This window comes from Pteropus medius, unplaced genomic scaffold (assembly GCF_902729225.1).
Source record: "Pteropus medius unplaced genomic scaffold, Ma_sr-lr_union100, whole genome shotgun sequence".
Taxonomy (NCBI): domain Eukaryota; kingdom Metazoa; phylum Chordata; class Mammalia; order Chiroptera; family Pteropodidae; genus Pteropus; species Pteropus medius.
The window spans coordinates 1,709,985-1,737,502 of record NW_024353517.1 but is presented as its reverse complement, the minus strand read 5'-3'; the positions used below and the strand labels follow the sequence as shown (position 1 = coordinate 1,737,502).

General features: G+C 41.1%; 2 protein-coding genes across 9 annotated transcripts in view; one reads left to right on the top strand and one right to left on the bottom strand.

The window, feature by feature from the left end:
- The window catches only part of MCF2L2 (MCF.2 cell line derived transforming sequence-like 2), a 190,589-nt gene that overhangs the window by 106,696 nt on the left and 56,375 nt on the right, over positions 1 to 27,518 (top strand). The gene's annotated exons all lie outside the window — the stretch shown is intronic.
- Positions 1,904 to 20,311, bottom strand: B3GNT5 (UDP-GlcNAc:betaGal beta-1,3-N-acetylglucosaminyltransferase 5). 8 transcript variants are annotated; one of them, XM_039850569.1, is made up of 3 exons: positions 19,953 to 20,311; positions 16,021 to 16,121; positions 1,904 to 8,337 (listed from the first exon to the last, which is right to left on the bottom strand). In XM_039850569.1, the coding sequence occupies exon 3, from the start codon at positions 8,026 to 8,028 to the stop codon at positions 6,895 to 6,897; it is 1,134 nt and encodes a 377-aa protein (XP_039706503.1). In that variant the 5' UTR covers positions 8,029 to 8,337; positions 16,021 to 16,121; positions 19,953 to 20,311; the 3' UTR covers positions 1,904 to 6,894. The 8 variants fall into 8 exon arrangements, with proteins under 8 accessions (XP_039706503.1, XP_039706500.1, XP_039706506.1 ...); XM_039850566.1 differs by having other exon boundaries at positions 16,025 to 16,121; XM_039850572.1 differs by having other exon boundaries at positions 16,086 to 16,121.

Below are 27,518 nucleotides of genomic sequence, written 5' to 3'. Positions count from 1 at the left end.
ATGTACCACCTCTTCTTTATCCTTTCATCCATTGATGGACACCTAGGTTACCTCCATAGCTTGACTATTGTAAATTATGCTGCAATGAATATACGGCTGCCCATGTCCCTTTAAAGTAGTGTTTTGGGTTTCTTCTGGTAAAAACCCAGAAGTGGGATTACTTGGTGATTCTTTGTCACTTGTCATAGCCTTTGTTTTAAATGTTATTTTGTCTGGTATAAGTATTGCTACACCAGCTTTTTTTTTTTTCTTTCCATTTTTATGAAATGTCTTTTTCCATCCCTTTACTTTCAAACTGTGTGCCTAAGTAAGTCTCTTGTAGGCAGCATATTTAAGGGTTTTTAAAATTTATTCAGCCACCCTATGTCTTTTGATTAGAGCATTTAATTCATTTACATTTAAAGTAATTGTTGATAGATATGTAGTTATTGCCATTTTATTATTCATATTTTTTATCTTTTTTACTTCTTAAAGAAGTCCTTTTAATATTTCTTGTAATACTGGTTTGGTGGTGATGAACTCCTTTAGCTTTTTTTTTTTTTTTTTTTTTTTGTCTGAGAAGCTCTTTATTTATCCTTCGATTCTAAATGATAGCTTTGCTGGGTAATCTTGGTTGTAGGTTTTTACTTTCATCCCTTTGAATATTTCATGTCAATCCCTTCTGGCCTGCAAACTTTTTGTTGAGAAATCAGCTGAAAGTCTTATGGGACCTCCCTTGTAGGTAATTAGCTGCTTTTCTTTTGCTGCTTTTAAGATTCTCTCTTTATCTTTAACTTTTAGCATGATATGTCTTGGTGTAAGCCTCTCTGAGTTCATCTTGTTTGGGCTTGTTTGTCTATTTCCTTCATCAGGTTAGGGAAGTTTTCAGTCATTATTTCTTCAAACAGGTTTTCATTTCCTTGCTCTCTCTCTTCTCCTTCTGGTAAACCTATGATATGAATGTTGTTAAGTTTACTGTTGTCCCAGAGGCCCCTTAAACTATTCTAATTTTTTTAAATTTGTTTTGCTTTTCTGATTGGGTGTTTTCTGCCATCTTATCTTCTAAATCACTGAATTGATCCTCTGCTTCATGTAATCTACTTTTGATTCCCTCTAATGTATTCTTTATTTCAGTGATTGTATTCTTCCTTTCTGACTGGTTCATTTTTATGTTTCCTATCTTTTTGTTGAAGTTTTCACTGAGATCATTGATCATCCTTATAACCAGGGTTTTGAATTCTATCTAGTAGATTACTTGTCTCCATTTTGTTTAGTTCTTTTTCTGGAGCTTTGTTCTGTTCTTTCGGGACATGTTTCTTTGTCTCATTTTGGCTGCCTCCCTGTGTTTGTGTCTATGTATTAGGTAGAGCTTGTCTCCTGGACTTAGTAGAGTGTGCTTATGTAGTAGGTGCTCTATGGGTCCCAATGGCACAGACTTCCCGGTCACCTGAGCCAGGTGCTGCAGGTTTGTCCACTGCGTGGGTTGTGTGTGCCTTCTTGTTGTAGTTGAGCTTTGGTTACTGTTTGCATGTCAGACTGATTGGTTGTGGGGACTAGCCATGACTACAGTGGAGGAACTGTTGTGCAGGGATTGACCCTGTGGAGCAAGATTCACTTTAGCAGGGTTTAGGTGCCTGCCCAGTCTTCCCTTTGGGTGTGTCTGTTACGGAGATGGTTGTGTGGTACTCTTGGATGGTCTAAAGCTGGCCACCAGGTATGTTGGTTCTGGGGCCTCTGTTGCAGGCCAGGTTCAGCTTCTGCCTGTGCCCAGGGCCACTTGTTGTGAGCTACAAAGTGTTCTGCAGATGGTTGCCACTTGTGCTGGGCTCAGAGGTGCCTGGGAGAGGTTAAGCTATGAACTGAGGTCAGCTGCCACTAGTACCAGGTTTGAGGCTGCTCAAAAACAGGTACAGGGCACACTGAGGCTAGATGCTGCTTGTTTGAAGTTTGTGAACCTTTGAGAGATTTTAGGAAAGTCCGCAGCATGAGCCAAGACAAGCTTTATAGAAAAGCCACTGGAAGCAGCTTGGGTGGGCCCGTAGGTTGAGTGGAGCAGAGTCTCAGGAAATCATCAGGGCAGGCGAACGGTATTAGCCAAGTTGATGGAGACTCAGATATGTCACCTGCCTGCGTCTGCATGCTGGGTTCAGGGAGGGCTCAACAGAACAGTGGATTCTGCTAGTACTTCTGCGTGGGAAAAAGCTGCCCCTCCAACCCTCACCCTGAAGCCAGACAATTCAGTTCCTCCCCTATATGTCCCTGGCACCTTGTACACTGCTGTCCCAGCACTGAACTCAGAGCAAGTGAGTCCGTCAGCAGAAAGTCCATGTGCGGGCCCTGTAAGAAGAAAATCTGGGTCTCCAGCAGCCCTCCATCTCACTCAGCCCCAATTTCCACTGGTTTTCACAGCCAGAGTTATGGGGACCTCTCTTCCTGGCACTGGATCTCTGGACTGGGAGCCTGTTATGGGGCTGGGACTCTGCTTCTCAGGAGACTTCCAGAGCGGAGATGTTCCTCCCGATTTTTAACCACCACACGTGGTATGGGACCAGACCATTCCGTGTCTGACCCCTCCTAACAGTCTCAACATAGCTTCTTCTGTATGTCCTTAGTTAAAGGACTTACGTTCAGCTAGATTTAAGGCGATCCTCAATGATGGTTGTTCTGTAGTTGTAATTCCAATGTGGTTGTGAGAGGAGGCAAGTACAGTGTTTATCTACTCTACCATCTTGACCGGAACTTCAGGTATTTATTCTATAGATGAACCTTCATTTATGTACTTGAAAACAAAGCTCATGGACTTCATAAAAGCAACAAGCAATAGGTAAAAGTATTTTTGACTTTTATGAAGTCAAAAATACTTTTGACTTTATATATTTGAGTTTTTATGCATAACTAATACAAATTTGTTGGGGCCAGAGTTGATAGATACCATATGCATGCATATAATAAGCATTCAGACTTTGTCAAATTAAAAACTTTTTAATTAGAATAGGTAAAATGTTATGTCAGATACTGTCCATTAGGGTTCTGAATAATCAACGTCTTCATATTTGGATAGCTTGCCAAAATAACATTACTTTATCATATTTGAAAAAATAATGATTTTTAAGCACTATGTGTTATGACTGTGCACAGTCCCTACCTTCAGAACTTATATTTTAGCTAGGAAAAAACACATGAACAATTAGTAGATAGCACAATATTGTATGTGATTAAGTATATATTTGGGGAGAAGGGCAGGAGATGCTTAATGGAAGAGCAGTTAGAGTTTCATTTTCAAGATTTCAGCAGGTACAGGAGAAATGGTGTTCCTGGCAAGGGAAACAAACTTACACAGGCATGGTCATGAATGAGATTTGTGATGGATAAGAGTGGCAGCTACAGAGAATGAGGAAGGAAAAGATGACAGAAGGTCTTCTAAACCAGGTAGAAGAGATTAGATTGTTCCTGAAGGCAGTAAGGAACCTTAGTGGTCTGGAATAGAGGATTATCGTAAACAAAGCTGTGATTGAGGCTTGTCTCACTGCACCACGCAGTGATTGCATAGAAACAAAGTCAGGGAAACACCCAACATTTCTCTCGTTATTACAGCAGAACAAACAACACTGCATATCAGTTCTCTGTTCTGATTTTCATTGTGGCCAGTGTTCAATTGAAGTCTCAAATAATAGGTCAAGTTAATGAATTCTTCCAAGTGTTAATCATTTTTAGTCCCAACTACAAACACCCCAACTATGCCTTGCAAGTAAAAAGTTCCACTACAACCAAATAAAACAGATGCTTCCAAGTTTTAAAAAATATATATATTGATTGAATCACACCATATAGTATTCGAAGGTGTGAGCATGAATCAGGTGAAAAGCAGATGAGAACATACTATGAACAAATATACTGAAGCACCAAACACTCCATAGCAAGTCTAAGAACATTCCTGACATTAAGAGACTAGGGCTAAATTTGAATCTACTTTCAGACAGCAAATGATACCAAGTCAAAAGAAAATATGACCTTTTCAAATTGTGTCTTAAGGTGCTATGGTTACAGGTTCTTATTTCATCCCTTCCCAAACAATCTATTCGGAGAATTCCCTCACTGAGACATTCCAGCATAAATCATTTAACAAACAAAAGAGGCATTTTAGGTGTCTCCGTTACGCAGAGAACACATCTTCTATCCTGGGCACAGCAAGTCGGAACAGCGGTAGAATTAAGATTGTGTGCTATAGGCCTCTCTGACATTAAACAGAATAAACTGATTACATAAACAAATGATGTTCACACAGGAGTTTAAAAACCCTTGCGAAAATACACATATGCTGATAATTTTCAAGTTTTTATTGAAAATCACAGATTTATTTTTTAAAAACCACTAATTACTTTGCCATATGAGCAAAATTCAAATAATAAAAAATATCTAACATTTTGGTATAAAATTAATAATATGGAAACAAGAATGCAAACCAACCAAGAGGTAAAGTTTTTAGCAATAACACTGTGTACAACCATCTTCTATTCAAGTGACCATCCAGGCTGATAGTTTATTTTCCCTTTGTTTATGATTTTTAAGCCCTGCATTGGAGCACCAAAAAGTTTTTTCCTTCCTTTTTAAAAGGTTGGAATCCTTTTACTGTATTTATAAATATTCTTCTCAGGACTTTAAGTCTGATGAAGCATCTAGCAATTTCCTTGTTTAAAAAGGAGGTGCCTTCATATTTCCTTTAAATCTGTTCCATTCTATTCTAATTAAAAACAAGAGGATGAACATAGTTGAGAAGAGCACTTTCTCAAATAATTTTCATGAAAGTACTGCTGTAAACAAGATCATTTTTATGGCCAGAGAGACACTGATGTTTCCAACCAATAGCAAATTTAAACACTTACAAGTATAGATACACAGGGTATGTATGGCCAAAAGGCAAACAGTTATTAATGAATCAACTAATAAATACACTTTGTCAAATGCAATTTTGTTCCCTAGTTTTTAAAATTGGTCAGAAAATTTAAACTTTAATGATCTAAAAACCGTGAACCTACTCTGAAAGTAACTACAAACTAGAATGGTTGACACTGTAGTTTTGACATTAGTTAAAAATTCTAAATTATCTGAGCAATCAATGTAAACAAGCTTCAATTTTCAAAATAGAAAAAAATAACAAAAAATTTCTGTAAACTTTAAAAAGCTAGCTGCAAAAAATTATATATGTCATATCTAGTTGTGTTTACTAAAAATTCTTTTTTAGTTATGTTTTTGTTTTGCATGTTTCAAACATCATCTAATTAAATGAGACATCTTAGTCTTTCCTAACAGGCATCTCTGCAGACAAAGGTTCTATAATCAGTTCATCTGCTCTCGCTGAAGTCATTATTTTGGCCTTCAGATAATCCCACTAAAACAGACATCACCTAGTACTTTCTATAGTCAGGGGAGGTTGTCTGCATCATGGCCATATTTCTGTCCTGCTTTGTAACTTACTCTATTAGCTCTCACCCACATCTCTTTGATTACAAGGAACATGCCACTTTAAAAATACTTTAAACCTCATTCTGGCAACCTTTTTATCTTTCATTCTGCTTTCAAGTTTGAAATATTTAAAAGTTGACAATACCTCTGATAGCTATTTTGATGAAATAGGTTTTGTTACAGACACTATAGCTTTTGTGTGATGTTTAATATTCACATTTTAAAATCTGAACTTGGAATAAAGTACTGTGGTTTATGAGGCCTTGTTGGGGAGGGGTGGGCTAATTTTATTATCATTACAATAATTTAGACACTAAGAATTTTATTTTATAAATTATGGAGAAAAGAGGCTTTTAATGTTCTATCTTTCCTTTTGAAGTCTTCTCCAATATTCTATTCCTCTAAGCAAACTACATTCAAATAACTATCTTAAAAACAGACCGATATTGAATATTTAAAAACCAGTTGAAAATTTCAATGTATTAAAATCAGCGTCTTGAATTAGCAATGATTTCTCCCTACAGAAGGACCCCATGGGTAACAAACTGCCCATGTTTTGTGTCATTTTCTAATAATAAAACAAAAACAAAAACAAAAACAAACCCATAAAGCACAAGTTAGGGCAGAGCTAATGACTTCTCAAATTTTACATTAAACTTTGGGGAAAAAAGACATAAATGTTTTAAATGACTCCAACGCTAGGTAGAATAAGTACACAGATGTGACAATAAGTGATTTGGCTGTTCATAAAGAGAATGTGTACTGTAAGTCCTCACTTAACATTTTCGATAGCTTGTTGGAACTGCAGTGAAACAATGTATAATGAAATAATTATACAACAGGCTAACTGATATAAACAAGTGTTAAGTTCCTACTCATCTTCTCAACATTATAACAAAACGATGCTTAACAAAACCAGGTTATTCAAGGACCTGCTGTACTTTTTCCTATATCTCTGAAGAACATGAGACTTTATTTTGCCAGATTCATGTACTTTCTCCTATACCAATCCTCCCTGCCCCCACTATTTCCATCAAGTGCTCTTTTAGTAAAAATTAACTTGTATATCTAGTCTAACAACATATTTCTTTGAAATGTTGTACTCTATATTCACTTGGTATTTTCCAAAAGCAGTTTTTCTAATACCAAGGCTCTTTAATTACTTCTCTATACCTCAAATATACACGTGGCATTGAGAACTTGAATTTCCCTTTAGTTCGGTTTTCATAAACCTTTTCTAAATATACATTCCTTGAAATGGATTTAGGCAATGAAGTAGTTAAGTTATGTTGAATAGCTTCTAGAATCAAAGAAACATTCCGAGAGACTGGGCTTTCAAAATATTTCTTTGTTTTTTCATGTTCATTTCACTTAGGGTACAGTCAAACATTTAAGAGTTTTTCATCCAGGTTTGGCTCAGTGACAGTGAAAACATAAAACATTCAAGTACTATTAGACAAAGGCAGCCCTACAAGGATATGTGTCCACATAGGCCAATTTGCAAAGGAGAACTATTTTAGTTATCCTACAGTATATCTGGCCAAGAAAACCTTTTGAAATCGTTTTTACTTTAGGGTGTGTGGCATCCTTCCAAAGGTCCTGAAGGTCTTGTACATGTCCATGAGATGTTATCATTTTATCGTAGATGCAGGGATGATAAGGAGTCTTACCTTCCCCAGAGAAAAATACATGGTATTGTGGTACTATCCCCATCTTATTGGCACAGAGGCCCATGAACACATCATCTATGTAAAGACTAGAGTTGAGTGTCTGTGAGGCCTCATAAACTTTGGCCGCTACATCACTGGAGACCACATAGGCAGCTCCTGCAGTATAGTCAGGGTAAGCCGGCCACTGATACATTTCATAGGAGACATAGTATTTGCTGCGTTTGTCTCTAATGGGAGGAGCACCACGATGAACACGACCAATCCAAAAGTCCTGAACACCAATTTGTTCTAAGCTTTGAAGGTATTCAATAAGATTTGGCATGTGAATAAATATGTCGTCATCGGCAGTCATAAGAAATTTGGCATGTGGACAAAAGGAATTTGCCCAACTGAACTGCAGAAGCAATTTAAGAGTAAGATTATAGAAAGAATCGGCAAAATCTTGTTGAATTATGTCGTGGTACATTTGGTCTTCCCAAACCAGTTTCCTTTGCATTTCTTCTTTCGTCAGTGGATTAGAAGGTGTTCCTAAGGCAAACAGAGTTTTGATGTTGGCATTAAGTTGAGACTGAACATACTTCTCATTGCCCCATGTCCTCCTAATTGCTGAACGTCGATCATAGTTTTCAGGCGCAGTCTTTACAAACAGTAAAAGGAGGACATCTTGTTCTTGACACTTCTTCTCATGGTTAATCAGGTATTGGTAGTGAGTAGCCCCATCTTCACTGTGCTTAAGGGATAGGCTCTCATTCACAAAGTCATAGCTATTTATGAAGTATCTGTAAGAGTAGGACTTCATGTGGCTCACAACGTGATTATCAAGTGGTCCCCAAAAAAACATGAGGCTTAGTATAAAACAGGTGGCAAATAACTGAACAAACTGACATTTTTTTACTCTTCTGCCACTAACAAACATTCTGACGTCCAATTTTATTTAGGATCAGTGTTAAATGGGCATTTGCTTCTTTGAGACCATAGAATTCTGTATTCTGTAGAACAGATGTCCATCTTAATATATGCTGGTCATTCAAAATGTAAAAGGAGCTTCTTATTTCACAAAATATTTTAATACCATTTTTGCTGAGATTGCAAAAAAATGGAACACACTGTAGAATGAAGACACTGGCACATCAAAATGTTTCCACATTGGCATCCTTCATTACGTTTGGTGACTGGCCTCAGGCAGCTATTCCACGTACATCCTTTTGTGAAAGTTAAGTGCGACCTGTTAAGAGTTAGGATGAGAAAAGATGAGAAATGAGTGGATTAATGAGTTACTAAAAAAAAACAAACTACTCTTAACTCCTTAAGATATTATGTAACAGGACTGATCTGGACAAAAGGTGATGAGGCAGCTAGTATCTAGCAGAGGCATTTAGCTGTTTATTTTAGGGGAGTAGAGGGGAAGGGAAAGAAACGCTCTCCATTGTCTTCCCATTCAGAATATAGAGAACCTGTTCTCTTCTCAATCTTAAACAAACAAACAAACAAGCCTTCCAAAATGGCTATCATATACTTAAAGTTCAAATCTCTCAAATGGGAATATCTACAGATATATCGATTTGAAATACAGTCAGGATGAAAGTAGCTATATAATTCAAGGCGAAATAGATGAATGTGAAAAGAAAGTTCATTAATAGTAAAAATCCATTAAAGCTTGCCCCAGGCAAGGTAGGCATTACAGTAAGATTTTTTTAAATCAAGATTCATAATCAAGAAGTTGAGTTATGCTTCTCAAAAGCATAATCCAAACTCTCTGTAACCACAATGACTTTGTGAGCCCCAAACCTACACAATCATGTTCTTCCTGTACTTTTTCATTTGCAAACTCAATAGGCCCCTCAAATTTAATATGTTCAAAACTGGGAGGCTGTAGGATTGTAGCCAAAACTGCTGTCTTGGCACTCTGGACATGTGAACCCAGTGTGGACGCAGCCACCCACTGTATTTGTCGCACTGTGTCATGCACCTAACCCAGAAATCTGAAAAACTGGAATAACACCCCTTAACGCAAAGTCTTTATGCAAATTAAATGGGCATATACATAGATACAGAGATAGAAGTTGATAATTATCTGACACACGGAGTACTCAACTGCCATTTCTAACCCATTCTACTGTCTTCTCCCCTAAAACCTGTTTCCATTTTCTTCTTATTTGTGTCCACCTGCACTTCATGCACCTATGCCAGAAATCTGAAAGTCTGCCTTTTCCTCCATTCTATATCCAGTTATTTAATCCTGGGAATTGCTTTTTCTAAATCTCTCTTCACCCCTTGATGTCATCATCACTTCTGACCCAGACCAGGATGGCAGACTAAATGACCCCTGGCCTATCTCTCCTCTACTCTCCAGTCAGAGCGATCTTTCTAAAGCAGAGTGTTCTGAAAGTAGCACCTTCAGGGTTGTAATATAAAATGCATTTTTACTGTGCTTTACCATCAAAAAAAGTGAGAAATACTGCCGTAAGGGAAAGATCAATTATCAGTCATTTCCCCCATTGGTTTGGCTGGTCATGGACAGAATGCTCTAAGTAGGGTGAGAAAGACAGCAAGAAACATCAGTTTCTGAAGCTGGCACCTGCCTAAACTTTGCAAAATCACTTTCGCTTGAAGGTGGGCGGGGGGAGGTACTTCCTCTCAGTCTTAAGAGCGTTCACTTAGATAACAGACCACCTCTGAAAGCCAAAATCCCCTTCTGCTGCCTGCACCAGACATGTGGAAGGAATTGGAGGCTTAACGCAAAGTATGAGTACTAAGTATGTTCCAATGCCAGCTTGTTTGGCACACAGTCACAGTTGTCTACAATTATGAACTTCTTGTTAGACAATTAGCCCACAAGCCTAACTCCTCAGCACCCACATGTACACTTGACTCACAGAGGCCCTAGTATCCCTCGAATGAATGGGGTCTGTTCCTCATCCAGTTGGTGTGTTGCTGCCGCTAACTCTGCTACTACAACCTAGCAGCCAGCACATAACATTCATTTTATCACCCACTACCGTAAGGTAAATCTTTCCTATTCTTCTTCAATTGTTCCCAACTGACCTCAGAGTCAAAAGCTTTCTGAAAAATGACAAAGAACCTGTCATGAAGCCAACAACCCACACTACTTATTGAAGTTCAGTACAGCATGTGAAGTTCTGAAACAAGATTTTTCCACCCCCAGGAGCTTGATTTGTTTACCCTCCATTTACATCAATCATAACTAAACTGCATGGATAGTACTGATCTGATGAGGGGAAGGTTTACGAAAGGTAAACTACTCTTTTATAGTACCCAGCTTGCTTCTCTTTTATAATAAAAAAACCACCCAAACTCCTCAAAATTGAACATAGCCACTAGGTAGTCTTTCACAACTAAAAGCAAAAGCACCTCGCTGATCTAAATTCAGTAATCAAAACTAAACAATGTTGCCCCCAACTCTGGCCTTGCTGATGGCTATAGCACACGCAACTGACACCCACTTTTCTGCTTTGCACAGTAGTATAGCTTCTCTAATGCACATCTTCCATCTTTCATATTTAAAGTACAGGAGAGGGGACTGGGAAGAAGCCCACAGGCCTGCCTGACCTGGAGAAAGAAAATGCTGGGCCTTAGAGGAAACAAAGAGGTCCCCACAATGCATGCAAAGCTCAGCAACTGTCCACAACAGAATGCTGTGGGTGCAGCTTCCTTTGTGTGCTCGAAGCTCAGTTCAGTGACCAGTCAACAGCCTGGAAACTCCAGGGCTATCCCTGTTTGGGGCCAGAGTTATTGTGTAACCTCAGGCACCCCTCACTGCACTCTGATGGGGTGACTTCATTTGCAAATTGGGGGCAAATATCAATGTATTGTTATTGAGGGGATATAAAAATTACAGATGACTCAGAACCTGATGAAAATTGGAAACAGGAAAGACTACAGGAGAAAACAGGACAAAGAACTTCTTAAAGGAAAATATGCAAATATTTAGATCATAACTTGGGTTTGCTTCTATTGGAACTGAGAAGAAGGAGCAGATATCTTTAGTATTCTCTTTCCTAACAGACAGAAGTAGAAGAATAAAGAATAGAAGTAGGAACATCAGAAAAGAAGGTGGCAAACCCCACCCCAAATACTTTTCAGTTTGGGAGCTGTGCCCTTCAGTTACTCAACAATATATTTTCCCAAGGGAGCTCTTTAAACTTTTCTGGAAAAAACAAGCTAATATACCTAAAGGCCACAAATTTCCCTAACAACCCTCAATTATTTTTCTACTTCACTTGTGCTGTCAACTCATGTCTTTGTTGAGTCTACTTTTGTGATCCTAAAATACTATGCAAAACCTGCTATAAACTTTGAAGTGCTGATAAAGATGGTGAGTCCTGCACTTTAAGTTCAAGTTAAACAACCTTAGTGTCTGATGTTTCAATTAATCCGACAAGTATGTAAGTATTTGCTGTGGAAATACTTGTACCGGGCATGGTGGGAATCATGAAGTAGCATTTTGTGGTTTCCACTCTGAAAGCACCTACAATCCAGTTGACACAAGACTCATGGTGCCCCCTGAAAACACAGTTCCCATGGACAGTCGCACGTCACAGTGAGGTATAGACACCATGTCAGCACTGATTTGGGCAATTCCAGCTCCAGGCACACTAGGAGGGTCCCTAGGAGTAGAGATCAGTGACAGTGGGTTGGGAGGGCCTGAGGATGAAAGGATTTGGGTGATTGCAGAAAGAGGAACAGTCTGTTTCAGGCAAGAAAGGAAGGAATCACAGTGTGGCCAGTATTTGAGAAACGGGCATGAATTTGAAAGCGGGGAGGCTGGGGCCTGCTCATGCGGAACCTTGAAAGTGAGGCAGAGGAGCCAGTGACTGCTGTGGGGACAACAGGAAGTCACAGAAGTTTGTGTTTTGTTTTTAATGGTAACTCCCTGTCAACACGTGTCAAGCTTTATACAAAAGGGGCTAATCTGGCAGTGGCACACAGGGTAGATGCAGGATGGCTGGAGATCAGGTCACCAGTCCTGTCAGGGCCTCATGCTGAAGCGTGAGGTGAGGAGGGTCTAGTCTGGGTGGCACAAGTGGGGACAGAAGGAAGGGAGAAAGGAGACCCTCTCAGGAAAAATGAAACCCCAGCGGTCCCTGGGGAGTGGTCTGGGATGAGGAGGAGTTGGGGAGGAGGAGGAAGAGTGAAAACTGGTTTCAAGCAAAGCTGATAAAGGAGGGAAAACTGGTTTCCTGAGTTAGGGGCGGGGCAGAACGTGTTTGTGTCAGACTTGCAGTGAGTGTGAGGTGCTGGAGACACAACAGGTGGAGATGTCCAGCAGGTAATGAGAGTGGAGGGCGCTGAGACCGCAGATTGCAGGTCACTCTGAGCGTACAAAAGACGGATGCTATGATGCACATGGTGGAGAGATGAACAGAGAGGCCTGGAGGAAATGAGCTCTGAGAGGAGAAGAGGGAGGAGTCAAAGAAAAAAGAACTACGTTAAAAAGCTAGTTCATCAGAAGATGAAGACGAGGTAACAACTGGGTAGAGGGAGATCAGCAGAAGGCAGGACAGACAAGGCCTGGTCACGGAGCTCTGAGCGGGAAGACAGACGTGGATGGAGCACATAGTGACAGCTGTGCTGGGGGCACGAGAGGGTCTGAAGACGGACCCGGCCCCATTGGAGGTGGGGTGGAGGTTGGGGAAGGCATTTTCCAGGAGGAGAAGCAACACTGAATCTGAGGCCTGGAGGCTGAGTGATGTTAGCTAGAGAAAGCCAGTGAGTCTGAATTCAAATTGCATGTATTTTTGTGTTCGTCCATATGTTTCTTGACCCCTGTTTCTGGCCATTGTTGTACTATATTAACAACATCTAATCTTAGAGAAACTCTATTTCTACATCTTATTTAGTAGACACACAGCACTCAGCATTTTAAAGGACGCTTATTTTTATGATGTATACACCACTGTGTTCACATTACCTCCCACACACAACTTAGCAGCAAAAAAGTTGTTTATGTGGCTTACTTAGAACTACATTTCCTGTGAAATTCTAAATTCTAGTATACACGCTTTGCAGTATACTCACTCTTCAATCGCAACCTCTAAACATTCAACTAGAGTCCTCTGCCCACCCCTCGCCTGCTCCTGACCTTTCTTCTCCCTGTCTCAGATGAGGAATCCTCTGGCACCTTTGCCCTCCTCTCTCTAGTTCCTGTCTTTCTATCCCAACTCCAGAGCTTGGGTGACTCCCATCTTCTCTCTCCTACAGCACCTGCCAGGCTGCTGGGGGAGCGTGACATGCCAGGCAGGCAGCATCACTACGAATGGCAACATCTAGCTGTGGCAGGGCGCTCCGTGCGGTGTGACTGTCCTCCTGTCCTGGATCTTCTCCCTCTCCCAGTCTCGTCACCAGCCACGCTGTCTTCTCTGCTCTCCCAAGGCCTGTCCTCCTCACTCTTAGCTGATGAGCTTAACTCTTGCCTCATAGAGAAAGGAGACGACAACATACACTATGTTAGTTTTTCATCCCCTCGTGTGTCTTCACGGATTTTCCAGGCTGAACCCCCTGCATTTCCTCTCTAAGGCACACTGACAGGGCCAGGACGAGGGAGAAGCAAGTGAGGATTTTATCTGGAGCACAACAGTTAAAAGTGATAAAAGTATGACCCTAAACTAATGATGCTCTTCTAATAAGTTACAGTTAAAAAAAAAAAATGCCTCAGTACTTTATACCTTTTACATTTGAACTTTTATGACTTTAAGTCCCAGGTGAGACCAATTTTTGTTTCGTGTCCAGGCATAACACAAAGGGAAGAAAGATAACATTTTCTGTCCCATCTTTATCTTGCATTTTATTCAACATTCCAAGAATTTTTATCTGGCTTGTCTGATCATCTATTCTCTGTTAAACATAGCTAGGACCAATTTCAGAAGCCAAACTGCCATGTTAAAAGAAACCAGGAATAAAAAGCTCTGAATTTACTGGAAAGGCTATAATTTGATTTTCGTAGATTTTTCTTAGTAAATTAGTTGTAATAATTGGTGCTGAAAAACACAACTTGTTACTGTTTAGGACTACTTGCCTACTTTATTTGCTCAAGAAGAAAGCAACTTGAGATATGAATTCACAACTCACATTTTAAGCGTGAAAAATTGATAGTCTCCCAATTTTATTCTTTAATCAAATTGAGTGTTTTCGATATAAGGCCTGTAAAAAAGGAAAAATTCTACCCAATAGCTGTCTGTAGGTATTTTTATGACTAGCTATGAAATTTTTGCTCAAGCCATGGGCAAATATTAGAAGCCATTTGGAGTTGTCGTCCTTCCACAAAGAATACATTTAAAGAGTTTGTTCTTCATTTCAGTGTTAGTCCAAAGAGTTTAAATTCCCACATAGCAAGCATGGATATGAGACAGAGGAAAAGTGGGGTTATATAACCTACAGTGTGAATCTAGTAACAAGCTCCTCACCTATATAAACTAAGGTATATGTTTCTTTATAAGTTAAACAAAGGTGTATATTTGTGTGCTGGTTAGGGGAAAAATAAAAACAGGGAAATACCAGATGGACAAACAAATTAAGATGGGCCCTAAGTAAAGACAGGTGCTAAGGAAACCGGTGGCACAGGACTACAGAGTACATATTACTATATTTCAGAGGAGTTATATTAAAAGTCATTAAAAATTTCCAGTAACAAGTTTGAGTGTATAGAATTTCAAACAAACAAAAAGGCTGAAATATAAAGTAGGCCTCATAAAGGTCAAAAGTGTGCTTTTCTAAGCTTGGCCCTCTGGATTCATTCTTGAGGTTGATAGGGTTCCTTGCTCTTTTAAATACAGTTTCGTTCTTGCCTCCTTAAGAAACAAACTCCTGTGCCCGCTCTAGCAACAGTTACCAACATGGGTGTGCTTCCTGTACAGCCGCATGTTCTGAATGCTTCATGTACGTAGTAACTCTTTATGCCTCACAACAAGCTATGAGGGAGAAATGATCTCCCCATTTTGCAGAAGGAAAAAACCGAGGCACCAAGATGTGGGGTTCGCCACATAACCTCCATAAATTCTGGAAGCTGTGGCAGCTCCATAAATTCCAGTCTGGTTCCAGGCCCTGTCCCTCAGCTCCTCACCTGCCCTCCCTTCCTGGCACTGGCGCAGCTGCTCTTCCTGGAGCTCCCGTCAGGATGCAGGGGCAGGGTCAAGAGAAGTGTCTCAAGAAAGCAAAGAATTTGCTTCACTGTCTGAAGTTTGGAGTCACTTATGTTTTGCATTTTGTCAGAACTTGTTCTCATTTTTTTTTGTAATATAACCCTTTTCCTAACCCTCCATTTCCATTTTCCCTCCTTTCTTTTCTTGATCCCAGTAGCACTAGACAATGGGCAAAAGTGATCTCGTGGGTCTGTGTCCTTTGGGTGCATAAAGTCTTTCCTTCACAGAGAAGAGTGGATGATTTAAGGGAGGAGATCCAAAATGGCAGAAGGGGTTTAAAAAAAGAGGTGAGAAGGAGAGAAGAAGAAGAAAGAAGTATAGGGCTCAGGGGGATGTTTTAAGCAAGAATTTGATGAATAAGTATTGGAAGAAATGAAAGGAGAAGAATATACAAAGCTGAGATCAAATTATGATATGAAAAATAGTGATTTAAGAATAAATTGACAATATAACCCAGTATAAACCTATTACATAAGCTACACATATAAGCCTATTGTCCAATGGCAGTTCATATGTCCTGTTCTGGATATTATATTTGGAAACAACATTTGATTGAGGGTTTACAGAGTACAAAAAGTAAATACTGGTGTAAAACATAAGAGGTATAAAACATTTTTGTCTCAGGTGATTAACATTTATTTTAAGATAACTACCATTTATTAAGCACCACCCTGTTCCATGCATTATGGGCAGTCGTGTGAGTAGGTAATGCCTACATTTAATTAATTCAACAAATATTAATTTCTCACATACTATGTAGTAGGCCACAGGTGCTGAGAAGGCTTCAGAGATATTTCCAGTGTAGGTCCCTTACCAGTCAGTGAATGTTCCAGTGCAACTTGGAATTGACCTGATAGAGGCAAGAGAGTAGAAAAACCAAGAGTTTTAGAATGTGAATACAAGTAGATTTATATTCTGGTGCTAGTCTGTTCTCTAAACCACATACCACAGTGTTTTCTGAGGATCATTTGAGATAATTTATTGACAAAGTGTGGTCCGGATCAGTTGTTTAATATACGCTAATTTCCTTTCTCTGGAAATCGTGCATCGTTACTATGATGGTTTAGATAGCAGATGGCTGATATTCTTCCGGGATTATTTTCCTTTCGAAATGATGAGATATACCCTCAATATTCTTCTCAAAAGAATATTCGTTAGATATGAGTTTTTAAAAATACTGATCTGATTGCTATGGGCCAATTAACACATCCTAAATACTGTTGAGACTGAAAACAGAAGTATCACTACTAAATGACTGAACACATCTACCATTGTCCTTGACAGGAAAGAACAATTATGATTCCCATAAGCACTTAAAAATACATTTCAATAATAATGACAAAGCCAAAGATTTTAAGGCCCTGTAAATTATGGAGAAGGAAACTTGAGTCAATCTTTTAACTTACTTTGTCTAGCGAACCACCAGAAAGTTATAGAAAGTGTTGGAGGAGAGGAAGAAAAGAGATAAAATATGAAACCCTTAAGGAGATCTTAAGCTATGTAATAGTATTTCGAACTTGAACTTTTGGGAGTTTATTACCTGCAAATTTGGTAAAAGATTTCCTTCTGTAGAAAACTGGCTTCTAGTGTTAAAGCCTTCACTATGGAAGATAAATCTTAAAAATAAGTTACAGAGCAAAGTCCTCTTCTTAATTTTTAGCATTAAAATGTAAAAAAAAATCACTTTTGTTTATTGGAAGTTTACATCTCACTTGATCAACTTTCTTTAAACATGAAGATTCTTATACCTCATATATATGCATACCATAAGAAAAATAGCCTAGATTTACACTGTTGCTAAATCTTTGCTAGCTTTATGATTCTATGTCAAATGGCAGAGCTCTTCTAATAATTTGCTATGCCTCAATTTCTGGAATGTCGATACAATATATGCATCTCATCACAAGATTATTCTAACAATGGAATAATATAATGGCTATGGAAATATTCCCCAAAATGTGTTATGTGACATCAGATGCAAAGCTTAGATCTATTCAATTGAGCATATACAAAATTCCAAAGATAGGACACATTGTTACTTTAATAAGAGATCATTTTCTTCTGAGTTTCTCCCAGTTTCTTTCTATCACTACCACATCCTGTTCTGTTATATGGATTCTAGTGCAGTTGGTCCTCAGAAAGAATTCTACTTTTACAATTTGAAAGTCACTAAGTGCAATGATTTTAGCCAAGTGACCCATTTTAAAAGATGACCCATTTCAAAACCCGTGAGTTATATTATTCAAGCTGTTCTATATTTGAGAATTAGAAAGTTATTCCTTTTCCTACATTCTCATCATTTGAATCAGTCTTTTATAAAAGGGAAATTTGATCTCCAATTTAGTGAAATATAATGTGACATTTTTACTTGCTAGAACCTACACTTTATTTTGAAAATTCTCCACCTTTTCAGGGTTGTGGGGGAGGGTATTTAGGTACAATATCATTTATGCCACCTAATTATCCCTCAGTTCTCATCTTCTTAATAGCTTCTCTGGGATTCAGCTTGAACTTTCTCTGTCATAACACTCATCCCCATCTTAAGGTGTCAATGTGAGTCCCCTGGAGGGCTCCCAAGGGTTAGACTAAGTCAGCCTCATCCTTAGAGGGTGTTAATAAATACGGAGAGTTCCTGTGGGAAAGGGGAGAAGGGAGAGAGAGGGAAGGAGCAGGAGAGAGAAGTGTCATTTTAAATATAAAATGGGAATATTTCAGGTTTTGAGTTTATCTTGCTTTAAATAGTTGACCCATAAAAATAGCGCCCCCCCCCCAACAAGATATAAAATCTACCATAAGTTTCTTTTGAGAAAGTTAAAACCTCGGCTGCTGATCACCAATCTCCCTTTCAGAAAGTTCAGGATTGGGTCTTTACAGTGCCACTACTTAATTCAACTACCTTCGATCATCCTTTTCTGGGTCAGTCTCAGCTTCTCGCACATCCCTCTCCCTTCCCCCATAGAGACCAGGCGAAGTTTCCCAAAATAAAGGCACAGAGGAACAAATCCAACTTTAATGGATGTATTTCCATCAGAGAATTACCCTAAATATGAACTACAAGCCACCGCCCACCACTGTGCGGTTTCAACATAGGTGTCCCTTTAACATGTAGACCATAAAAAGAAAAAAAATATAGGGTGTGTAGTCAGTCGGATGAAAAGTTCCTACGTTCACCTATACGATATGTGAGTAAGCAAACGACTGTCACTTCGAGATGCAAAATAAAATTCGGCATAGTCAAAGTGGCAGAGACTTTCCCCCTAGGAGGAGGTCTTCCCCAGTTTCCCCTGCCAGCCCACTTCCTCGTCTCCATTTCTCCATCCAGTAATTTACCGAAAGCTTCCCCAATCTGGTGGTTCATGATTTCCACCCCGTGCAAGCTTTCTACCCGAATTCGACCCCGCAGCACAGGGGTGGCAGCGAGGTTGCGGGACTCCAGCCGGAAACCCAGGCCCGCAGGGCGCGGCGCTCGCCTCCGGTCTCCCGCGCTCGGGCCGGTTTCCGCGGCGCGGCGTGGCGGCCGCTTTGCTGGAGCTCCCTGGGGACGGGGACCCGTCCCGCCCAAGGAAACTTAACCCCCACCGGAGCTCCGGCCCCCCGCGCCCCCGCCAGCCTACCTGCAGCACTTGCGCGGCGGCTCGGCCTGGGGTCTCGGTGGTCGGACGCCCGCCCCCAGGCAGGGGCGAACAAAGGCGCTCCGGGAGGGAATGCGCCCTGCTTCCCCGCCGCGCTCTCGCCGCCGGCGGCCCCCGCCCGCAACGGGTACCGTCGCCCCGGCTTCCAGACGCCGGGCCGCGCGCTCCGGGCCAGGGCAGCCAGCCGCCGCCGGGGGGTCTGCTCCCGCCTCGCGCCCCTGCCCCAGCGCGCATTCCGACCTGAAGTCCAGGAGCCCCCGCCCCGCGCGAACGAGAGTGCCCTCACCTCCTAGCGACTTCCTTCCCCTCTTCGCCCCACGGAGACCGCGACTGGTCCAGAGCAAGCAGAAGAGACTTTCGACTCTCCTTTCCGGAGTCCGAGAGCTTCTCGGGCGAGGAGGCGCGGCGGGGCTGCTGGCCCGGTAGGGGCGGGGCGGAGGCTGGGCGGCCCCTAGCCCTCACCGCGGACCCGGAGCGGGTCTCCGGTCCCCGGCACAAAGGACAGCCCGTGCCGGGAGCTGCTGTTTATCCCCTCAAGCGTGCTGCAGCTTCCCCTTCCCCGGAAGGGAAGACAACATTTCCACCCCCCGGGGGCTGGGGGATGGAGGCTCAGCCCCCGTTTGGACGAGGTCAGCTGGCTGTGGAGCAATTTTTTTTTTTAATCGTATGGTCGATCACATATTAATTACTTTCGAAACAACTGGTCTGAATACACTTTTCATTACGAGGTAGAATTTCTTAGACTAAACCCATTCGTTTAGAACAAGCGACAGTTATCTATGGGAGGTAAGTTTTTGACTGAATTTCGGTTCCCTCATTTTATTTTCTATTTTAGAGCAGGAGTTCTAAGAACAGACTAGTCTTGTTAAAAGAGCTCTTGTCACAACACTTACGCCTTGAGCTTCTGGGGTCCTAATTCACTACAAACTAAAGCTTCACTACAGCGGTTAGTTTGTAAAATGCAAGGGGAGGGGAATCACTCCGCCCCCAAATGATTTTACCTTCAAGCCCAGTTTAATTTCAAAGAAAGCTTATAAAGTAAAACTCACCAGGTCCAAGCCCAGCTCCTTAAACTCCCAAATCGGACGTCTGCTCTCCTCTCGGCACGGCGCGAAAGTCATTGGTCTTGAGAACAAAATTTGCCCGCTTTAAATCTTGGGTGAGGACTGGGCAGCCAGCGATGGATGGGCTCGCTTCCCCGGCGGGCAGCAGGCTGGGGCTGGAGCGGGCAGATCCTGGCGGACCCAATCAGGGACTCTCCGCGTTGGGAGGGGGCGCGGCAGCCGGAGCTTCTACCGCAGCGCTACCAGCGCGCGCTTCCTGCACCTCTTGGCGTCACTGTCAAAGCCCAGCTGGCCTGCTCCTCCGTCACCAGCCTGGCGTTTTAGCGAAGGTGATGGGTCTTGCCCGATTCTGTTCTTGTGGATTGGGTGCATGACAACTCCAGGAAGTGCTTCCCCGAGCCTCTTTAGGTGAGATCATTTACTCAGATGATCAACTGTGAGCCAGAATCTGCATGAATGCCCTCTTTGAGTGGTGTTCCCAATTCAACGTTCTTAATGCACACCACTAAGCAAAATCAGGAGAATGTAAATTTCTACTGAAGGGAAGAGATGATAAATAAATCCTTTATAGGTTTGGTTTCTTATTCCCCAAATGTTGTCCTAGACTTCTCCTTATAGAACAAACATTCTCATGTAACAGAGGTAGTATTTTGAACGATTTTGTCATGGTACACAGAATATGACAGAAAACAAAAGATTAACCCATATACTTCAGTAAAATAAAAACTTTGGGTTTCTTATTGTAAAAGGAATAAGACAGACAATGGGTTAAAAGTAGATAACTGAATCAGAGTTTAAAACTGAACACAACATTGTACTTGTTACTTTGAACTAGATTTTTAGGAAGTTTTGTAACAGCTTTCTTTCAACCCTTTAGCATATTTTCAACCATGCGATTCTTTTCACATTACCTATAGAGAGCATGACTCGGCACTCTATTATCAACTTAGAGATTACAGTACCATATGCGAGTCAGACCACAGACAGAAATATTTACATAATATGACTAGTAAGGAGATCACTGACAGTGACCCCATAAATAATCTAGTTCGTTGTTAGTACAGTGCAAATCACCTCCCTTCTATACCTATGTGAAATAAAATCCTGATGGTAATCCCACATACATTCCCCCCAGTTATCATGTGGTATGGTGTATTTATGTGCAAATGTTCAATTACCATTATATTCCTTTCAGGTCGTTTGAAACTAGGCCCACATAGGTCCCTGTGTCAGTATATGTATATTCCACAAGCACAAACACATAGGACTGTACCCACAAGAAACACAAACTGATCCAAACATTGATAAACACATATGAAAATCACGTGTTCACATCATTCTATATGGAGATAGACACCCCAGACAGATGATTTCAAAAGTAAGTCAAGAAATTGGTGAGAGGACGTATGGCTTTTGTTGGGAGAAGGGGAGAGGATGTGAATGAGAGATGGGGCCAATAGAGAGTCTCAAAATGCCTGCCTTGGTAGCCACACATACACACACCACACAGGGAAGAGGACAGCAGTCTGGGACAGCCCCTTTGCCCATCTAGGAGGGTTTCCTACAGCAGGCGCTCTCCCCATCCCACTCCAGACAGAGAGGAAGAGAATGATAGAGTTGATAGTATAGAGCAAAATACTCGGTTTCTTTTATTGGGAGGGTGTACATGAAAAATTGGAAATTAATTGGAAACGAAATTAGATGACAGTGGTGATGCTGATTTGACCATCACATAAAAGGGCAGTGTTTCCTTGTCCTCAGTGTCCATAGTAGCTGCTTGTTAACAAAGACCACTACGATTAGATTTACACATGACTTTCAATCTCACCACCAGGAATTTGCTTCGTAGAGTACTAGAGAACTATGGGAAGTACTAGAAAAAGAAAACTGCAACATCAAGATGGTAAACTTGAAAAATGAGGGAAACTGCAATTTGCTGGTTAGATTTAGAAAAGATAAGGTAAGGCAAAGAAAAAGCAGAGAGAAGCAGAGAGTAGGGCAAGAGAGTCATGTAATGTATCATTAGTTGTGGGGAAAGAAGACTTGAAACCTGAATAGAAGAGAACCTAGGAATGGTGGGAGCAAAATAGACCTGAGATAGAGACAAGTATTACTGAAATTAGGAGAGGGGAAACAGGTTTGATAATGGACCAGCTTAATACCCAACACAACTGAAGCACATCGACATGGTACTGGGCTTAACCTGTTCAGATAATTTGCTCTTTCTGGACTCTGTTAGGTAGTAGATTTCCTCACAGACCCTGTATAGACCCTGCCCTATGAATTCAGACATACCACAGGCTGTGTGTTCTGAAACTGTGCTCATGGGCCTGGGCTGCAAGAGGCATGGGCTGGAATCCTGACTAGCTTCCTGCTGGCCACTGGACCTGGGCAAGTAACCCAACTTCTTCGCACCCCATGTTAATTCTTGCACGGAAGGGTGTAGTGAGGACTGAATGCAATAACAATAACATGTGTGAAGTGCAGAGCACGGCATTAGGCAGTCCTCATGGGCTGGGTGGACGGTCGTCATCCTCGTGCCCACCTTAGGCTGCAGAAAGCTCCTCTCCCTGGTGAGCTGGCAGAGGTGGTCTTCGTGCTGCATCCCATCATCATCACTATAGAAGGACCTGCTGTGTTTCAGATCTCTGAAAGTACATTTCTGTTAATATGGCATCACTCGTTAAAGTAATGCATCATCTCCTTGGCTGTCTCCTTCCCCTTTACGGCCCCCCCAGCCCCTCCCTGTCATACAGGTGTTCTTTTCTCCCCCTTTTATATTTGTAGTTTAGATTCTGAGCTCCATAGTTGAATGTCTTCACTTAAATGTGTCACATCAGTCTTAAGCTTAACGTGTCTAAAATGGGATATCCAAACACATGCTTGTGAAATGGTAACTGGATGGGACTTGAATGTCCCAAAGGCCAGAATCCTCTTCTCACCAGGGACCCAGCCCAGGGCCTTACGTGTCAATAACAGCTGGTGTCATTTTGTCGCTGTCTAAATTGTCTGTAGGTCTGCATTCCTACTCTTTTGAGGGTCCTCAGACCTCATGAGGTTGGAGCCCATGTCCCTCTCATCTCCAGCGCCCTGATGAGCCCCCACAAGTTCTGCACAGAGTGAATACGTATCAACCGCTGGATGAACTGAATTTTTGCTGAACTCGCCCCACATTCCTCAAAAGTTCAAACTTTCATTCCAAGAAGCCTCGTCCACAGCACAGTGGCCCCGGTGCTCTTCTCCCTTGATGCCAGCAGGCCCCAGAGCTGCCGCTGGAGGCTCGCTCGCCCCTCTCCTGCAGCTCTTGCTCCTGCTTCTGCGGTGTGGCCTGTTCGGCCCCTCCCTCAATTCCAGGCCCTTGGCAGTTGGACGGAGCCCTGCTGGGTCTACCCGGAACTGGAAGACGAGGAAGCTGACAGCACAGAGGCACTCGCTGCAGGCCATTCTCAGAACCAATTTTCTTCCTTTCTCTCTCTCTACAGGGGAAGGGTCTCCTAAACTGATCATCTCTTCCACATTAACACATAAGTGTGTGTCTATGCGCCCATCGAACCCTCGGCTGGGCCCCCACAGGGACAGGGACAGCCTTGGAGGTTGCTGGGCCCCTCCTTGGTCCGGTCCAATAGCGCTGTGCTGCGGATAAGGTGGGCCTCTCTCAAAGGAGAGGACGGTGGGGCGAGGCGGCGGGGAGTGAGGCTGGTACAGGTTTCCCTGCATGCTGCAAGTGCTCAGACAGCCCCTGTGACAGTGGCCCAATATCACTCCCTGACAGTGGGGCTCGGCATTTCTCCTCCTCTCCCCTTTCCCCGCCCTCCGCCCCCGGGGCCATTCAGGGTTCTGTGCAAGTTCCAAAGGGCTGCCTCTACCTCCTTCCACCTCCTGCTCTCCTGCTGGGGAGGGCAGGTCCAAGTTGAGTGAATGAGTGACATTTGTGTAGGGACAATCTTGAATGCTGTCTGATTAACACTTATATTTTAAAAGATAATTGACACCAGCCTTACCACAGCTATCTAAACTGAGCAAAATAATTCAGGTCCTGGGATGAGGTGATACCAAGAAAAACAAGACAATTACAGCCCATGGAGATGTTCAGAAAATCGTTATTGATTATGGTAAGGGGACTACAGGCCTGGCCCAGATGCAATCATTTGTGTTAGGAATTTTGCACCTAAGTTTGGTTGTGCTGATATTTTAAGGACAACTAAAATTCTCTATTTCTTTTTTCTTAATCGTTAATAATTGCTAAGTGTTCATTTCCTGCTTTATGGAGCATATGTAGTTCAAATCCCACTCAAACCAGTTCTAAAAGGCAGTTATAGGCCTGCCTAGGATTTGTATTGAATATTATTTAAAATAAGTGGAATGGTAATTAAAAGTTAGAAATAGTTTTGCAATACTGAGATTTTTAATATAATATAAAACCCTTCTAAAAAGCCAATTCTAAAGTCCCTGATAAGTCATTTGATGTGAAACAATATATATTTCATGAATCGGTCTGGTCAGTCTGATCATAAAACCTTTCTTAAATACCTATTTGATCCTACAGATACAGGGTTAAGTAATCCTAGAAAGAAAGATCAATATTTCCGAGAGATATGTTTCTATCATAATAAACAGACAAACCTCTTGAGAGGAAAAGAATTAACAGAATAATAGACTATCTGTGGTGGAGAAAAAGATACAAATAAGTCTACAAAAAAAGGTACACAGGACAGAGAAAGCACTGTGTCTCTTCTCAATGTTTTTTGATCTTTGACTATTTTCACACATGTTTTTTATCTTTGGAAATTTCCTTTTTTGCAATAGACTACTTTTCATTTGCATGAAGTAGAAGTTTGTTAACTGTTTCACAATTTCTTTTCTTAACTGAAGATTATTGAGTTACTTGCATACTCCTGTTGGAGTTAGTACCAGTACTACCCTTTCCTATGGATTGAAGCAGTATTCCAGGAATCTTTTTGCTGTACCAGAAATCTCTCATATGACATCTTGTGTTTAGATTGCATAAGTGCCTGTGCATCATGGCTCTGAGATTGAGCCCAATTCCTTGAATCCTAGGCATAAATGCATATGGCCTGAGCCAGCCTTTTTTCTCCAACCTGCTTACAGTGTCCTTACTGTGCAGGCCCTGTCACTTATGGAGCTATGCTGCAGAGTTAGAATTTTGGGTACTATTTCAGTGGACTGACATTCACCCTTAGCACATCAGTTCCTCTGTCACCGGTTTTAGAGCTAAAAGGCCCATACTGGAACTCTTGCTGGCAGTGCCTAGCCAGTCGTTTGGCCTCAATCAAGTTACTTAATGCTCTGAGTCCTCATTTCCTCTTCTGTGAAATGAGAATAACAGTAGTATCTATATTTGCTCACAGAACTGGTGTCTGTCTGTTCCTTAAATTTATCATTCAACCATTCAGTAAACATTTATTGAGAATTTACCTGCTTGGAAGCCACGGAGACAAGGATGAATGAGACAGAACCTCTGCCCCAGAGGAGTTCTTTGTTGAGTGTTGAATGGATCAAGAAATATAATACACTCTTTATTTCATATCCATTAGTCTGGCTATTATTTTTTAAAAATGGAAAATAATAAGTGTCGATAAGGATGTTGAGAAATTAGAACCCTTATGTAAGGCTGATGGTACTATAAAATGGTACAGCTGCTATGAAAAACAGTATGGTGGTTTCTTAAAAAGTTAAAAATAGAATTACCATGTGATCTAGCAATACTTCTGGGTATATACCCCAAATAATTGAAAGCAAGGACTCAAGCAGAGACTTGCACACCATTGTTCATAGCAGCATTATTCACAATAGCTAAAAGGAAACATCCCAAGTAGTCATCAGTAGATGAATGGATAAACAAAACGTGGTATATACAAACAACAAAATATATTCAGCTTTAAACAAGAATGAAATTTTGATATGCGCTACAACATGGATGAATCTGGAAAACATTATGCTAAGTGAAATAAGTCAGACACAAAAAGACAAATATTGTACGACTCCATTATATGAGGTACCTAGAATAGGCAAATTCAGAGAGACAGAAAGTGAAGAGATTGCCAGGGACTAGGGGAGAGAGGGATGGGGAGTTCGTGTTTAATGAGTACAGAGTGTCAGTTTGGAATGATGGAAAAGTTCTCGTGATGGTTACACAACATTATGAATGTACTCGATGTACTGAATCATACACTTAAAAATTGTTTAAATGGTAAGTTTTATGTCATGTATATGTTACTGCAATTTAAAAAAATTTATAATGCCTAAAATGGTACACAAATGCAGGATTATTAACTTGAATTGGAATTAATAGGATTGTGTTTAAAACCAATCTCTCCTTTAAAAAGTGTAGAATGCATAAAATTGCTTTGTCATTATTTATTACATGATATTGGAGAGCGAGCATTCATTTAATTTATAATAATAATAATTTATTTATGCCCCATCCTCCTCCCAAAAGAATTTGAAGTAATTTACCCTAAACATATCAAGAGTAATGAGAGCAAATCCAATTAACATAAGACAAAATATAGAAACTGAGATAGAAAAGTGGAAAAGAGGAAACAGCAGTTGAGCAAAACTCTCAACTGTTAGCCTTCCAGGAACCAGGGAACTGTTAATATGCATCAGACCTTTAATAAATGCTTAAAAGTATTTCAACACAATCATTGTATAGGTCTATAATGTTTTGTATTGTTACCGTGTACAGTTCTGAGAATTTCTTATGTAATTATGGAACACCTAATTGAAACGAGAGAAAGATGTAAAACTAAGAACGTGTTTCTTGAGTCTGAACCCTCAGGACCTACTCTGTACTCAATGAAACAGTTTCCTTGAGAGTTATCTGCCCTGCTGTCCAAATCAATCTTCTACACCTTCCCCTGAGCTCCTGCATTGAGTCTACGCTATAGCCTATCATGACAACCATCTCCTCCACCCATGCTCCCTCTGTCTCTCATGCTCCCCTTCCAGACCCTGCCCCAGCAGCCTGGTTTCCACAAGCCAGTGTGTAGCCAAGACTCCTACACTGTGCTCACGTGTCCTTCTTCCTAGAACACCCTCCTGTCTTCCTAACCAGGTCCTCACCTCTTACAGAAGACAGTTCAGATTTCACCTTCTCTAAGACCTCTCCAGCCCCATTGATTCCCCTTCTCTTTGCTGTCCTATTGCACATTTCAATTACTCACTAACTATTTAATCGAGATTGTAAATGAATAGAAAGTCTTATGACTTGTTTCATTTCTGGTGAAAATGAAAAACGAAGTGTGATTAGGCCAAAGACCACATCGTACATTTTATTAGAAATGATATTATATATAAAGAATGATCTATGAGAGCCAAGAGGATATTCAGGATGATCTAATTCAGCCTTTTGACACATAAAGAAACAGAGACCCTGAGAAAGAAAGTAACTTGCTCAAGGTTACTCTGCATATTCAAGTAGAAATAGACTTAGAAACCTACTTTTTCTGAAACCCTGTATTTCTATAACGCCATGCTAGTTTCACTTAATTTGTGTTTTCTTTAATAATAGCCAACAGGACTTTGGAT

Excerpts from the sequence above, each read along its gene's own strand:
- B3GNT5 (XM_039850569.1), bottom strand. The coding sequence starts at position 8,028 with ATGTTTGTTAGTGGCAGAAGAGTAAAAAAATGTCAGTTTGTTCAGTTA.